This window comes from Globicephala melas, chromosome 1 (assembly GCF_963455315.2).
Source record: "Globicephala melas chromosome 1, mGloMel1.2, whole genome shotgun sequence".
NCBI classification, from domain to species: Eukaryota; Metazoa; Chordata; class Mammalia; order Artiodactyla; family Delphinidae; genus Globicephala; species Globicephala melas.
Window position 1 is genome coordinate 20,848,044 of NC_083314.1, and position 16,866 is coordinate 20,864,909.

Here is a 16,866-nt window from a genome sequence, read left to right on the forward strand (position 1 = left end):
GCACCACTCTGCAGGGGTTGCCTTGGGACCCAGACGTCCTGGGAGGAGGGCTGCCTAGCATAGCCAGGTGCGGAGGGAGGGAGCAAAGGAGCAGGCGAGGCCTCCAGGCCCGGCAGGCTGTGGCCTGTGAGCCTCTGCATGTCATTCCCAACCGTCCAGGTCTGCTGTGTGCCCGGGGGCAAAACGCTTCTGCAGGAATGCAGGAGGCAGTCCCGTCCATGTGCCAGCTGCTGGGATGGCTGTAATTAAGTGGAAAAGGCTCTAAAGAGCCCACACCAGCCAATCACAACCTTGCAATTAAAACAAGCTCCATGGAAGTGAAGTGTGAAGACATCCTGTGACTTCTGCCTGGCGTGCGTATGACGGGGAGCCGGTCAGCCGGAAAACTGCTGCCCTGCAGTTCTTGCTAACAGGCACTTGTGTAAACACCTCAGGCTGACGCCTTGGAACACCCCGGTTCTCAGCACGCTCCTGACCGTTGCCCTGGAGATGCCTCCCTCTCCCAAAGCAGAAAGCACTTTAGGCGGGGAAGGCTCTCTCCATCCAATTCACAATACAGCCCGGTGTGTTCTCATCCCTACTAATTCCTGGGGCAGGGTGAGAATGATTCTCTTTATACCCAGAGGGCCCCCAGGACTGTTACACGAAAAGAGCCAGAAGCATGATGTGCTTGGGATAGCATGAGGAGGTTTTCCTGCCACAGAAGCTCACGATAATGAAAAAAAAAAATCATGGCAAACAGTATTTGTGACTGAAACTCTGACGTGGCCAGACACTAAAGGGACGGAGGGGAGGATCCAGGTAATTCGGTTGGACCTCGTCTGACTCTGTCACTGAGCAGGCATTTCCTTCCTACCAGCCTCTGTGCTTAGAACAGCGTTGACACTAACACCTGGATGTATGTTGCACCTGTGCTACCTGTCTCCCAGGTGTGGGGGGCTGAAGAGGCATCCCTGTGCTCGGCTCACATGCTGCTGCTCTCTGCTTTGGGAGAGCATTTTCTGGAAGGAGGCGAGGCCAGCCCCCAGAGACAGCCTTGCAGGCTTCTTTGGTGGGAAATGAGGCACTTACCTGGTGGTCTCTGAGACACACCCTCCATTTAGAGGGAAGGAGGGGAGGACAGGTGTGGCGTGGAGAAGAGCTGAGACCTGCCCGACAGGCACCCCGGGAAGGCTGCTGGCGGCAGGGGGCAGGAGGCAGGAGGGTGTGGGCTGCCCACAGTGAACTGTGGACCCCGGTCCCACCCAGCCACCTATGCCGTCTGTCTTTCAGCTGGCCAGATGGAGTTTAAGCATCCCTGAAAACCAGCTTTCGGCACTAAACAATGTTACAATTACCAAACACCTTTACCCACTCGCTCAGCTGTTGCTGCTGGTGGCCCCGCTGCCCAGGGCATCGGGCCGGGCATGCCCTTTCCTGTTCCCTCCCTCCCTCAGCCTCTGGTTCTGGTCCTCCGCTGTCTCCATCCCCTGGGATCACTGCCACTGCCCCTCCCTGCCTACCCAAACCCATTCCACTATTGAAGCCACGCTTCAAACTGTCATTTTCTTTTTAATTTTTAATCAGTCTGTGTCGAGAAAAAACAGGATTTGATCAAGCTTCCAGCCCTCACCGCTCTATCAGCATAGCAATTTTGTGGATCAGAGTTTTGATTGTATTTGTCTAAAACCCAGAGGAGAGTTGGAATCAGCTCCACAGATCAACATGTATTCGAAGAGACACTCCAAGACTTGGGAAATGTTTTTATCAATCGTTTTCTTAGGAACGACACCCAGTGGGCCCCGGGAGGGTGCGGTGCGAGTGATGGATGGACAGGTGGGTGAGACAGCCGGAGGCCTGGGAAGCAGGAGCGAAGGGTTGTCTGTCTTCGGAGGCTGCGGACTTCGCAGGACAAAACAAAAGGGGGGAAAAATCCAACCTCACATTTTATTTGGAGGGGGAGGAATATGTTTTCAGATACAATTTCTGTTTTGGAAAATTAAATCTGTCTGAGTTTGGCAGCGGGGGCAACAACCCTAATAGTTAACTGGAGATGGGCTCACGACTCAGATAAATTGTCAAGTGGGATCTTTTAAAAATGCCGAAACAGGGCTTCCCTGGTGGCGCAGTGGTTGAGAGTCCTCCTGCCGATGCAGGGGACACGGGTTCGTGCCCTGGTCCGGGAAGATCCCACATGTCGCGGAGCGGCTGGGCCTGTGAGCCATGGCCGCTGAGCCTGCGCGTCCGGAGCCTGTGCTCCGCAACGGGAGAGGCCACAACAGTGAGAGGCCCGCGTATGCAAAAAACAAAACAAAACAAACAAAAAAAAACGCCGAAACAAAACATTACCTTGGTTACTTCTCCACCATGAGATGCTATTTGAACACACTCTGACCATGTGTAAAGTCACAAGATTTAGCCAATGCCGTGGATCTGTGTGTTAGACCATGAATACAAATACTGATGATATTTCACCAAAGGACAGCACGGAGGACAGGAGCTCTACTTTCTGAAGAAATTTCCAGAAAGCCGAGTCTGTCTGAGTCTTTCTTTTCCTTTCTCAGTGGAACCGCCACATCCCGCTTTAGTCTTGCCTTGAGCAGAGTTGTCCAGCCCAAGGAAGACTGTCCAAAGGACACCCCAGAATCTTCCTTGGGGAGCCTGCAGGGGGCGCTCTGCTACTCTTCCAGCAGCTCAACACAGACTTCCTGCAGAGGCTGATCCATCCTCATTTGGCGTCCAGAGACAGTTGGAAGCAGATTTTAGAAGCGATTTACATAATGTGGCATGCTTTCAGAGGAGGCGGGTAGTACTCATAAATCAGCGGGATGTGGGATTTGGTGGGATACGCTTGGAACCGTCTGTCCCATGTTCCGCAGCACAAGATGCACTTAACACCTTCATCCAGGACCACACAGGGTCTCCCCCCATCCTTTTTGTTCCTCACCGGTCTTGGCAAATCCTCAAGTTTCGTTTAAAAGCACTGCCACTGCCACTGTTGAGTCCGAGATGTACGATGTGTCACTGTCCCCATGTTGATAAATTAGAAAACTTCCTCCATCCCCCCCAAGCTCTGTCCTCCAGAGGCCTCACTCCAAAGTACAAGGTGCCCATCCCCAAAGGGGCAGCAGAATCATCGGGACTTTTTCCAGTTATGGATCTTCTTCCATTAGAGGGATCTCTGTAAAAGAAGAGATGGTTATTATACTAATACACCGGAAAACACCGCAAAGATCTGGAATTGTGAGCTTTAGCAAAATGTCTACAGTTCCTACACATCAGCGAGAAGAAGAAAATGCTAAGTTCCAAGTAGCAGTTAACAAGCAAATAAACCAACTCCTCTGTACAACGTTATTTGCTGGAAAATCTCATACTCAGCTCATAAAAAATAAACGGTTAGGCTTCAACCATGCACCCTAATGGTCATACCAACCGAAAGGTTACAAGTTCAAGTACAGAGAGGCAGGGTGGTACTGGAGAAAAGGAACTCTATGAGGAACCAGGAGACCCCCGTTTCCATGTGCTTACTGCTACTTACTGTCAATATAAGCTGGAATGAGTGCTCTCATTGGTAAAGTGGTGCTGGTGTCCCCTTGCCCCGGGAAACACAGCCCTAATTAGTCTGATGCAGTTTTACTATCTTGCCATGAGCTGCAACCTGCCTTTCCTTGCAGTAGGCACATACACACCTTTTACTTCACCCCTGATACACATAACCTGTATGTACCCAGAGCTTCTCCAGGGCTGGGCCCTCGTGCCCGCATCTGGGTCTTCCCTTTTAGCACGTGTGTGTTACCTGGATCCCAAGCACCACTTTCAGAAGTCCTGCCTAATTAAGGGAGAAAGAAGAAAACATCCTGGATCGTACGGATGCTGTGAAAACCAAGTTCCGCCCACTGTGGCCTTTCTACTTTGGATGGCTTGGTGCTCTTTTATGCCTCCAGAAATTTCAGTTAATGGGCTCATCACTTGTGAGATGATGATCATTTCTTCCCATAACCGGCCTTGCCCACGGCCTCTACATGCAGAGAGATCAAGATGCAATTTAAGCCGAGTGAGACGGTAGCACTGATTTGGCCCTGAGCTGGGAGCAGGGTGGGGCTGTGCAAGGGTGGCCCGGGCCTCGGGGCAAATGCTTACCATCTGCAATGTCAATGCCTGGGCTGGTGGATGCCACCTCCCCCGCCGTGCTGGGAGCTGTGTCAGGGTTGTCGGAAGCGGGGCGGGTGCCCCCTTGGCACGTGGGAGGTGAATACAAACTCTGGAGCAGCTCCGAAGAGCCTGAGACGCTGTCACGGGTTCCTGACTCCCCCGGGCCCGTGTCCGTGTCCCCTGAGCCGGGGTATGCTGGGGGGCTCTGGTCGTCCACGGGTAAGGGGCAGCCCTGGCCCACGGAGGACAGGTACCCTGGGGCTAAGGCACTCAAGCCGCCACTCACAGCCTCGTCATAGGACGGGAGCATGACGGGCACGCCGTCTACCACCACGAAGTCGGGGTCGCTGCTGGAACTCCTGGGAGGCCCCCTGTGGAGAGGAAAGTGGTGCTAATCTGTCAGGTGACAGGTCACCCCGGGAACGAGGCCACAGTGCCCCCCACTGCAGCTGGGGTCCTGGGGGCTGCGGAGCCCTGGGAGGAGGTGGTGCAGGAGACCCAGCCTCCCTGCCCGGTCCCCTCCGGCAGACGCTGCGTCCACCAGGGCCACACTCTGGACAGGAGAGGTTTTCTCCTCCTGCTTCCCTCCTGGCCTCTTGCCGCCTCTGGGCTCCAGTATCTCCTCATCCTTCCTTTTTCCCCCCATTGGACCTCTGGCCTTGGCCTTATGGTCATAAACCTGAGAACAGGGGACTCTGTGGCCCATTCCAACCGAGCACCCCAATGTGCCCCTGCAGTGTCCCTGAGGAAGCCTGTTGGAAACGGAACAGTACCATTAAAAGCTTGGGACACCGTGGACCCTGATGCCCCTTTCATTTACCCCTGTGCTTCACATGCTTCGTGTTTGTTTTCTGCTACGGTATAAAAATCACTCACTTTTAGTCAAGACAGAAAAACAACAACAACAGAAAAAAAAGGAACTCTGAACACCATCTCACTACCTGTTCCGGGTCTGTGGGCTCACAGCCACCCCCCGACCCAGCAGCCACCTGAACCTAAGCTCCGCCTGTGCTGCCCAGAGCGGGGGTTCCCTTACGCTGACACACACGTGGCTTGCAGGATCTTAGTTCCCCAACCAGGGATCGAACCTGGCAGTGGGAGCTCCAGGTCCTAACCGCTGGGCCGCCAGGGAATTCCCTAGGGACCATTTTTAAAACATCTTAATATTTAGTCTCTATCCTGGAAACTTTGTTCCCAAGCCTATGTAGAAAAATAGCTCCACAGGCCACGTTCAAGTGCTCCAGTGTACTATAAATCACAATATGTAGTTCAGCTTTCTCCTTATAACCCTTAGGTCCTTTCGCTAGTCTAATTGCTCAATGATAGGACATGGTCCCTTGACCCATAAATAGTAACGGGGAAGACAGAGAGAGCGGATGGCAGGTTGGAGAGGAAAGAAGATTCTGTCACCTCAGCTGGAGCTTGGCTGTGGCCCCAGGATGGTGTCCGCACACTCTGGGCCTGGCGTGGATGTAGGCGCACACCCACCCCCGACCTAGCACACTTTCCCGGCTGGGAGAGTGGGGTGCTTGCAGGTTGGGGGGCTCCTGCCGCCAGGTGGGGGCATTGCTACGTGGGATGAGGCTGTCCTGGGGGCGGGAGGTTGAGGGGAAAAGGTGCGTGGTGCTTTCTTCAGCAGCCCCGCCTGCTTCCCAGCCCTGCGCCTGGCTGGGAGTGTGAGAGGCACGAGTGAGTTTCCTGGAGGGCGGAGTGGGAAGCGGTGAGTCCCCGGCAGACGCCTCCTCCACTAAGCAACACGCTCTTTGCCAGAGGCGTGGTACACACGACCCCGGGGGCCAGTTTGTCCCTGTGTCAGAAACAAATGCTCTTTTCTGAAGCATGAGGTCCCCAAATGAGAAGACTCTGACATGGGCACAGGAATCCAAGGACGTACTTGATTCCCTTGGGAGCCCTGGCTGCTAGCATCCTATGATGTTCGGTGCCCTGACTTCCTTTTCACGTTCACAAACTTATCCCTGTGCTTTCTTTTTTTTAAAATAAATTTATTTATTTATTTATTTTTGGCTGCGTCGGGTCTCCGCTGCTGCGTGCGGGCTTTCTCTAGTTGCGGCGAGCCGGGGCTACTCTCTGCTGTGGCGCGCCGGCTCTTCATTGCGGTGGCCCCTACCGTTGCTGAGCACGGGCTCTAGGGCGCATGGGTTTAGTCACTCCGCAGCATGCGGGATCCTCCCGGACCGGGGTTCGAACCCGCATTCCCTGAATCGGCAGGCGGATTCCCAGCCACTGTGCCACCAGGGAAGCCCATCCCTGTGCTTTCTAAATGACTTCTCCTTCCAGGAACAGTGACCTGCCAGCAGCAGTGCTGGGTGGCTCTTGGTTCCGAAGGCGCTGGTGTGCTCGGTTCTGGGCAAGGGGCCAGCGTCGGAGGGGCAGGGCCACAGGCTGCCCTGGGCACTGAGAGGACCAGACCGCCTCTGAGGGACTTTGACAAGCTCCTCTCTGGTGATGACGACAGGGAGGATGAAGACACTGACCCAAGCTCCCCTGTGCAGCCCAGGAGGATGGAGACTGCCCCCCGTCCCGCCCCCGCCCTCCCACAGGTCCCACTCCAAAAGCTCAGACCCTACTTGGAGGCAGCAGCTCACCAGCCCTGTCCTGGCTTCCCATCCAGAGCCTCTTCTCCTTCCTGAGACTTGCCACGGTTTTGCACACCGGTTTTGAACCTCTGTTGGGTCACGCACTTTGGACCTTGTCCCTAATTACTTCTGTGTATTTCTTACCCTCCCTGTGGCCTGGAAGCTCCAAGGTACGTAACTCTAGAGCTGCAGGCACATAGTGGGCAATGGGGGGACCCCTGGGGGTGGGAGGTGCAGGGTGTGCAGCCCTGACTGTGCTCCCCTTCTCTGCACCCCCTACAATGCCTGCCTCGAGAATGTTTATCCCGGGAAGGAGGGAGATAGGGGCTTACGGGTGGCGGGGCAGAAAGAGGGAAATGAGTCTGTCTCCAGCTTGGTGTTCTGACCCCAGACACCCCAAAACCTCCCAGGCGAATGTTTTTGCTTTCTCCCCTATTCCCCCTTAGAAGCTCAACTCTGCACTCATCAAGGCTGACCATCCTTTCTCCTTGCTGCCTAAGGTGGCTGCACTGAGCCTGACCCAAGGCGGCCATGGGCTGCACTGACCTGGGGGGAAAGTGGGCCTTGAACTTGGTCTGGAACATCCTGGCCAGGATGACAAGCAACAGCAGTAGCAGCACACTGGTCGCCGTGAACGCCACGATCTTCCACGTGGTCAGGAGGGTCTCGTGGGTGCTGGGCCACGTTTGCTCTGCCGTGAGAGAGGACAAAGCAGCTGTGACGCTCCCAGGCCATGACGGGCGCTGGGGTTCCTGTGTGCTCGTCTGAGGGATTTGCCTTCTCTACTTCTCCGCACTCCACCCGCACCGGTTCACGTTACCATTTGTGGGCCCCCAGATGCGCTGTGTTAACAAATGCTTTCCCCGCCCCCCTTTGCTGCCTCCAGGGCAGCCATCGCCCCTGCTTGGGGCAGGTGGCCGTGGCCACACCTGGAAAAAGCCGGGGCAAGCGGGCTGGACTGGGGTGGGCAGGAGATGCTGGGCGGATGTGCACGGGTGGTAAGTACCCGGGTGCTCTGAGACCAGGGGTGAGGACGGTTTGCTAGTAATGTGTTATTAAGTAGGAAGCACTGACACTTGCACGTGGCTTACGTTTTTAGAAGTGAGAGCAGGCTTTACCCACCATCGTATCATCTGTGTTCTGATATGCATCTTGGAGTGGAAGAGAAAGGCTGAGTCATGCATCGCTTGGGTCACACCCATGGGCCTGTGTCCTTGTCAGTGGAAGGGGGCAAGGCTGGGAGAAGACAGAGTGCACAGAGGCCAGGTCCTTCCATGGTTGCTAGGGGTCTAGGGACCCGTTCAGAGGGTCAGCATTGTAACATGGGCATGGGCGGGTTAATACTCCTGACCCTCTGAACAGGGTTTGGAAGTATCAGCCGCATGTCTCCACAAAGATGAGTTTCTATATCCAGTCCCTAACACCGCATGTGACGGGGGAGGGCGTGTGGGAGGAGGGACGGGGCTCAGGACACAGCCACCCGCCACTGTGAGTAGTTGGAACCTGGACCGTCCAGGGACGCCCTCGAAGTGCTCACCTGACTTGATGCAGTAGACTTGATAGGAAGGAAACCACTCCCCGTACTGGCAGGTGATGTACTTGTAATCACTGGTGAGGCTGTAGCCGGGATCGCAGTAGAACTCCACCACGGTTCCGTGGTTGTAGCGCTCACATGGCCGCGGGTGGCAGATGAAATCTCCGTGACTCACCACGGGAGGTAGCGGACAGACTTGGGCAGTGGGGGAGAATAAGTTTCAGAACCACATGCTTATCCCGTCTGGACCCTCAAAACAGAGATTGAGCTCGGAGAACACATCCCTCAGAGATGCACTGATACGTGAATCATCGGACTAGTGATGATTAGCTGTCCCCGAGACAGTCCCTTCGTCTGTCCCTTCACGTGAGGTCAGACGGAAGCCTGCAGTAAGATTCTGAGCATTGCCGCTGTCACGTGGCATTATAAAGTACACCGTAAAAGAGAGGTTTGTTTTACACCGCAAAGAGTATGCCTACTTACTAGACAGTGTTAAGCTGTTCTATTAATAATGCATGCTATTACGTGCCAGACAACCTAGTAAATACAACTGAGATATTTATGGACAAAATCTTCGCTGAAAGGAACAGCTATCCTGAGCCTGTTCCTGTGGCTATGGGAGAAATTTGGGACCATCCAAATCCCTGGGTGTGCCTAACCTGATCCTCAGATGCCCTCCTGGGGTTTGGCCAATGCTGGCTCCATGCAGGCCCAGGCCACAGCCTCCCAGTCATAGGCCCCCTGGCCAGCACGGAGGAGCCTCGGGGCCTGGGCCTGGTTTGCCACCAATATGCTACGCGACCTTACAGAGGTCACTTAACCAAACGTAAGCCTTGATTTTCTCCTCTGTAAAATGGAAGTTTATTCTACCCTTGATCGTGTTTTATGGTTTTTCTAACCCTCATATTCTATGATTTTAGGGGAAGAAAAAGTTGTTTTCAGTTGCCTCTCTTGAACCCAAACTCTGGGTTGTCAGGTAAGAACGGTTCTATCTTTGGGTCCAGAAAGATGGTTTTCGTGGAGTTTAGTGCTTGTTCACTGATTCCCGCAAAGAGCCCTCTTTCCTGGACGAGGCCTCAGAACCGCCCTTAAACACTCCTCAAGAAACAATCAAAGCCCAGACTACCGAGGCCAGCTTCAAACCCACACCTATGGAAACCGCTACGAGCTTTGACCAAAAAAGGGAGAGAGTTAACTGTTGAGCCTCTTCCCAGGGGTACCCAAGCGCTGGGCAGTGGAGACTCACAGGCAGGCCTCAGAGCTCTCCCCACGCAGCCACATCTGCAGGGAGCTGCCCGCCCCACACGGGCCGTGGGAATGTGTGTCGGGAGCCCTCATCTGGCAGCAACCCGGGCACTGGGGCTGGTCAGCAAGGTGGGCCCACCCAGTGGGGGTGTCCCATGGCTTGGGGCCAAGAGGCTCTTTGTAGACACTCTCTCTCATCCTGCAAACAATGCCATGAGGCAGATCTTGCTGGCTCTTTTCAGAGTCAGGGAAACAGAAACTCAGAGAGGTCAAGGTCGGGCTTCCCTGGTGGTGCAGTGGTTGGGAGTCCGCCTGCCGATGCAGGGGACGCGGGTTCGTGCCCCGGTCCGGGAAGATCCCACATGCCGCGGAGCGGCTGGGCCCGTGAGCCATGGCCACTGAGCCTGCGCGTCCGGAGCCTGTGCTCCGCAACGGGAGAAGCCACAGCAGTGAGAGGCCCGCGTACCAAAAAAAAAAAAAAAAAAAAAATTAAAATTAAGAGAGGTCAAGGTCTCCAGGAGCAGCTGGAGGAGTGGGTAGGAGCTCGGGCTGAGTTCTGGCTCAGCTCCTCACGAGCCGGATGACCCTGAACAAGTTGCTTCTCATCTCCGAGCTTCAGTGGCCTCATCTGTAAAATGGGAGCATCTGAGGGTTATTCTGGGGAAGGCTGGCCAGGCCTCAGTTCTGAGCTGACGTGATGTAAGTGGGCGGTCAGGGATAACCAGGAACCGGGCATCTACAGAGAGGGGTCGTAACGAGGCAATTGCTTCCGCAGGTGATGGAAAAACCTACGTGGATGATGAGGCCCCTGAGATGAGCAGCAGCAGGGAAGCCACTACTGCCCCTGGGCGGGTGGGACGGAGGTGTGCTAGTGGCCGGGCCCCCGTGTAAGTTGGAGCCACGGAGGTGATCCTGTAGGAGATGGAGGCCGCGGAAACTCAGGCACTGCTGGAGATGCCCCGGGGCAGCGAGGCACCTGCCCTCACTCCCTCTGGACAAAGCCGGCGAGGAGCCCGCGGACCGGGGGGTGGTGGTGCAGGGGAAGGGCCAGGACTGGGTCTGAGGTCCACGGGCCCAGAGCGTTCTCCATGAATGGGGGCTGGCAGGTGACTGCGCCTCGGGTCCCACAGGTAGACACTGGTAGAGTCGGGACCGGAGCTCTGGCTTTCCGCCAGCCCAGGGCATCTCCCGTCCCAGCAGATGCATGCCCTCCACAGAGTTGCCCATGGCCACAGAGTCCCGTCACCCAGTGCATTTCTAGTTCCACAAACTGGGGCTCCTGCCAAATCCACTCCCTCCAGGGTGTTCCATGAGCATCCCCAGTAGGCGATCAAGACAGCAGGAGAGGAAAGGGAAGGGAACGACGAGAAGGAGGGAGAGAGAAAAGGTACCAGCAGCATTGAGCTGGTCCTGGGATGCCAGCAGGGGTTTGCAGCAAGGGCCCCTCCTTCCCCAAAGGCCCCTCTGTGCAGAGCACAGGGAAGGAAGTGTCTGGCTCCCTGCCCAGTGAGGGAGGCCACTGGGCTCTCAGAGCCACCTTCCTGGGCTGAAGGAGGCCCTGCCTTCCAGAGTGAAGGGGAGGTTCGATGTCCGCTGTGCAGCCAGCCTGACAGGAATATCTTCCACTCTGGAGGCCTCCAGGGCTTCTGGGCTCGTGTGGCCACAGGGGGTCCACCCCTCCTCTGCACCTCCCATGATTGCCCCCCAGCACTGCAGCGGCTCACGGGAGGCTGGACCTTTGCTGGGAGAGTAGGTCCTTTCCACGGTCAAGAGCGGCAGGACCCTCCTCCTAGCTGCCCTCCAGACAAATGCCCGGGAGTCCCCACAGGGTGAGAAAATCGCCAGAGCATTTTCAAGGCCCAGAGAACGTCATGAGAGGTCGGAGGAAGCCCTGTAAATATATACATGCAAGTTTGTTACGGCGACTAAAAATCGGCATTCTCCACCTGGTTCTACAAGAATGAAGTCACTAAGCCACTGGAGTCGCTGACCTTCAACACCCCGTGAAAGGAGTTCGGGGTGGAGATCAGGAATGAGGCGCTCTGTGCTCTGGGGAAAACTGGCAGAACAGGCCTTCAGACAGTTAGATATTTTCAGATTTTATGAGCCCAATTTCTTGCACCTTCTCACATCTAGAAAAGCACTAAAACCGTTCATGGAGACGTCTCCTTGTGACTAGCTGCAGCCTTCTGCCAAGATGTGAGCTTGACTGTATGTATCCCCCGTCACCAAAATCACATGTGTACCGCCCTCCTCCCACCTCTTCGGAGTAGTTCCTCAGAGCCATCTGAGAGCCTGTCTCCCAGGCTATAGTCTTCATCTGGCCCCACATAAAACAACTCACAGCTCTCATGTTGTGCAATTTTTTCCACCTGACAGTTTTCAGCAGCATTTTTCCTCACTTGGAGGATAAAGGACTGTTCAAATCATTGCCTTAACCCTGAGGCAGGTGGTCCCTGATGTGCTAAGGAAGGCCTGGGCTGACCGGACCCTGCATTTGACAAGGGAGGGGGGTGGTACAGCGTGTGCAGCCTGGCACGGGCATGGAGGGCCCTAAATTCATGTTCAAATCCCAGCTCTATACCGCTGAGTTGGGGGCAGGGTGTTAGGCAGCTTGTTTAACTTCTGGGGGGTTTAGCTTCCCCGTCCGTGTAGTCAGGGCAACAATTCCTAACTCCTCGGGTTGTCGCGAGGATTAGAAAGCCTGGAATGCAGTAGGCACTTAATAAATAACAACGCTTAGTATTACTGGTGCCTGAACTTGCTGAGTGCCCGCGCTGTACAATCAGGATACGTGGATTGCACCAGGCTGGCCCCAAACGTTCCTGGAGGGAATCTGGAAGCATCTCACTGGCAGGTTTTCTCAGAGGCCAGATAAAAACCACCCACGGTAGAGGCTTTGATTCTGAGACTGTCATAATCGGTTGCTAATAGAGATGCATTTGTCCCCTAAGTGGAAACATTTATCTTCACACTGTGCAGTGTTTCTAGTGATTGCACCTGGCCGGCCATTAGCTTTGCTGCAAGGAAACCCCCCCCTCACCCGTGCATCCTGGTAGGGGTAGAGGGTCGGGAGTGTTCTTTAAACTTGGAAGGAACAGCCAATCAAAGTGTTAATTATAAATTTGGGAAGCTTATTTTATTTTTTAATAACTCTCTTTTTTTTTAAAATTATGTACTTATTTACGGCTGTGTTGGGTCTTCGTTGCTGCACATGGGCTTTCTCTAGTTGTGGCGAGTGGGGGCTACTCTTCATTGTGGTGCACGGGCTTCTCATTGCAGTGGCTTCTCTTGTTGTGGAGCACGGGCTCTAGGCGCGTGGGCTTCAGTAGCTGTGGCTTGCGGACTCTAGAGCGCAGGCTCAGTAGTTGTGGCGCACGGGCTTAGTTGCCCCACAACATGTGGGATCTTCCCGGACCAGGGCTCGAACCCGTGTCCCCTGCATTGGCAGGCGGATTCCCAACCACTGCGCCACCAAGGAAGCCCTGCTCATTTCTTAATTCATGTACTTAACACACAGTTTTTGGACAACCACTGAAACTAGATAATGCATTGATCCCACCCTCCTGGGGCTTACTAAAGACTGATGATAAGTAAACAAATGAATATTGATGTGTCTGGGTGAGGCCTTTCCTCTCTCTGTTGAAAAACACCATCAACTCTCACACACAGGAGGTGGCCTGGGCGACCTGCCCCCACCTTCCGAGAGGCCTGGAAGGTGACTGGGACCAAAGGGAGCCAGATGTTTTTAGGCACAGGAAGATCCAAAATGTAAGCTGGTCCTGGCAGGGGATTAGAGAACCAGGGATGCAAAAGCTTTAAAAAGGCCAGACCACATCACTCCCCCTGTGATGGAGACGGGTCAGAGGACAGCGGCTGTGTGCACCCCAAGCCGGAGAAACCGAGGATACCCCAGACGCCAGAGCAGCAAGGGCAAGGGCCCTGATCTAGGACAGGTGGTCGAGGGACATGTGGGGAGGAACATCCCGGGCAGAGGGGATGACGCACGTGAGGGCAAGCTGGAGGCATGAAGGGAGGAGGGGGTGGTGGCCGTGTGTGACCAGACAGGGGCGGGGCTGCACACGGGAGGGTGCAGAGGCAGCCAGGGCAGTGTGTAGGCAGCTCCGTGGGCCCCGTGGCCGGAAGCTGAGATTTTACCCACGGTGTCAGGGACGCTGTAAAGAGCTGGTATAGACCTGTTTTCACAAGGAAGCTCTAGCTGCTCTGTGGAGGCTAGGAAGCAGAGATGGAGGTGGGGAGGCTGTCAGGTCGCTGCTGCCACAACCAGGTGAGAGAGGATGGTGGCTTGGACCAGGACAGTGGCAGTGACATGGTGAGCAGGAGAGCGATGGGACCTATTTAGAACTATCTGTTTCTACAATAGGATTTGCTGAGAGATGGAATTTGGGGGCCATGGGAAGAATCAAGGATGACCCCCAGATTTCTGCCATTAGCACCCAGGCAGATGGTGATGCCATTCACCACATCAGGTTTTTGTTTGTTTGTTTGGTGGGAAGGGAGAGGTAGGGAGAGTCTGGGCTGCCAGTGAGACAGTCATCCAAGTATTCATCAGGCAGCAGGAGAAAGCGCCTGGGGTCAGTAAAGAACTCAGGCATCGGGGAGCTCCCCGGTTGCCTAGCGGTCAGGATTCTGGGCTTTCACTGCCATAGCCCGGGTTCAATCCCTGGTCGGGGAACAGAGGTCCTGCAAGCCACGCGGTGCAGCAAAAAAAAAAAAAAAAAATAGAGAAAGAAAGAAAAAGAACTCAGGCATCATAAGCCTAGAGAAAAGACTGAAAACCATGAGACCGGGTGAACTCACCTAGGGAGAGAGGGTAGAGAGAAAAGAGGAGGGGTCCCCATCCAGAGGCTGAGAAATCAGTTGCAAGAGTGAAAGAGACTGGCCGAGCAGACTGGGACGGACCAAGGAAGCTGAGACAGAAAACTGTTCCGAGCAGGGGGCAGTAGTTCCCAGCAAGCTGAGAATGATTGGAAATCACCGATGACCTTGAGGCAAGCAATTTCAGAAGAGTGGTGAGTGGCCGGTGGAAGAGGGGCAGTGTGAGTGAGGAGTGGGCGGGGTAGGACATGTAGACTCAGAGAGGTTTGCTAAAGGAAAGCAGCCAATGGGGCAGCTGGAGGCCCGGGGGATCCTGCCCACCCCCCGCCCCCCAGGAGCCCTGGACCTTGTTTATATGTCCTCTACGGGAGCAGACCAACATGGAGGACAAGGCTGGTGATGCTGGGTGGGAGAAGGAATGCAAGGTCATTATGAAGGTGAAAGGAGCTGTGATCCTATATGCACATCAGTGGACAGACTGGCCTTTGACAGGAGCAGCAGGAGGCCGGAGGGAGGAACTAGAGCTGGAACCAGGGACGAGTGGATCGAAGCCAGGGTGATGGAGACATGGGGGACTTGCCATCTGTAGGTTCGCACTCTCTGAAGGCAGTATGAGGCGAGGCCATTGCTCAGAGAGAAGGAGCTTAGAGCTGAGAATTATACATCACTTACCACAGCCCTTCACCCATTTATATATTTCATTATGTCCAGAAGAGGAAAACAAGGTCTAAAAATAGTCTGTGTGCTTCGTGAACATTCACAGAAATTATTCTGGGGGGAACAGAAGAATGTAAGACATTACCACCTCTAATTATTTTTTTAATCCTTCTGAGCCACGAGCCTAGGTATTCGGATTGCGTGTTTCCATTCTTAGTCTTCCAAAGCTTCATGCGGCCCCCTGGGTGCTCCTCTTGCAGGAAGGAGCTGGCTCTTGAGTCTGTGTGTCCAGATCCACCCCACAGGGCTGGTGCTGGAGGTTGCTGGCTGCTCCCACGATCCCGTTCCCCTCTTCTTTCTGGGCACAGAGCTGTCTGCATTGCCCAGTATCCCTTGTTCCTCTAAGTTCTGGTCAATGAAATGTGAGTAGAAGTGATAACTACTCCTCCAGGCCCGATGCGCGGAATTCTTCCAAGCTTCTAGAATGAGACAACCTCCCAAGAGGACCTTAGAAGCTGCACCTTGAAAACAGCAGAGGCTCCACTGGCCCCTGAATGACTGGGTGGAGGAGGTACTGGCTGACCCACACTCACTAATTCCACACGTGAAAATAAACTTCGGTTTGGTTTGAGCCACTATACCTTTTTGGGAACCTCCTCCCAGGAGTGGGTCTATGCTCTACAGTGTGGATCAGCAAAGCACTCGCTTTCCTGCAGTTCACTGCTACCAGGACAGGCACCCACCCTCCCTACCATGTTAACATCTGAGGAGCATCTTGGTGATTTAAGTCAGTGGTCCTTCAACCCTGCACATCAGCATCGCCTGGGGAGCTTTGCCTACCTGGTCTTGGGTGGGGTCCTGGGTGTGGCCAGGTTTCTGAAGCTCCCCAGGTGATTCTCCTAGGTGGTCAGACTTGAGAGCTGGGGAGATGAATCTCCCTTCATTCTCCACCTGCTGGGATGGAGGGCTTACAATCTCCAGTGGAGCGAGCGTGAGAATTAAGTTGCCACGGTTTCTGGTCAGTCTTTCCCTTCCACAAGGCCCTTCACTGCTGTCCATGGACCATCAGCTTTGGGATCAGCCGGGAGCTTGTTAGAAATGCATAATCTCAAGCCACATGCAAGCCCTACTGCATCAGGAACTTCATTTTAGCAAGATTCCCAGGTGACTCACACACACGGTCCAGTCTGAGAAGCGCTGCCCCAAGACCACGATGAAGCTTTGTAGCTGAGCTCAGCGGTGACAAGGAGAGAAAACTCGCTCTTCATGCCAGAATCTGGCCCTCAGCTGGCCTGGCAGAGCACGGGGAGGTGGTGGGAAAGCCAGCAAGTCTGGGTCTCAAGTCCAAAGGCATCATCTCAATACCAGCAGCGTGATATCCGAGCACCTCTCAGGAACCAAGAGCACGGGCGCTGCTCTGTACACGTACGGAACCAGCCAAAACTCTGCCTTCAGGAGTTCTGCCGGCTTCTAATCATTAAACTGCCGCTGCCCCCACCGGCTGTCCCCAGGCTGATCTAAGTTTGGGTGATGATGCCAGGAAGCTGTCTGGCACCCTCCATGCCCAAATCATAGCTGTTTCCAAGGCTACGTCCAAAACCTTGCTTTCGGCTCAGGGAAAATCAATAAACATTGTACAGCACGTAACATTTTCCACTTTTGTTTTGCTGTAACAACACGGAAGGCCAGTAAATGTGTCCACCCATGGAAGCACATGATGACAAGGCTGGGCTTTTGCTTATTTCCAGGCCTGATGGAGCACGGTGTTGACTTGCTTGGAGATGTGCTGACAGATCAAAGTTAAGATCAATATTACCCAGCAGCCCCGAGGGAGGGGCTCTGATCTGCTTTCTGTCTTGGAGT

The 16,866-nt window shown here is 54.5% G+C and overlaps 1 protein-coding gene across 3 annotated transcripts in view; it reads right to left on the minus strand.

The window, feature by feature from the left end:
* Positions 1 to 713: 713 nt before the first annotated feature.
* The window catches only part of SUSD4 (sushi domain containing 4), a 121,339-nt gene continuing 105,186 nt past the window's right edge, over positions 714 to 16,866 (minus strand). For 2 of the 3 annotated variants that reach the window (XM_030868383.2, XM_060300217.1), the window contains exons 6-9: positions 8,266 to 8,457; positions 7,275 to 7,419; positions 4,120 to 4,502; positions 714 to 3,160 (exon numbers count right to left, since the gene is read on the minus strand). In XM_030868383.2, the coding sequence (XP_030724243.1) occupies positions 3,132 to 3,160; positions 4,120 to 4,502; positions 7,275 to 7,419; positions 8,266 to 8,457 (749 nt within the window). In that variant the 3' untranslated portion in view covers positions 714 to 3,131. The remainder of the gene's footprint in view (positions 3,161 to 4,119; positions 4,503 to 7,274; positions 7,420 to 8,265; positions 8,458 to 16,866) is intronic. The other variant, XM_030868384.2, reaches the window with a different exon arrangement.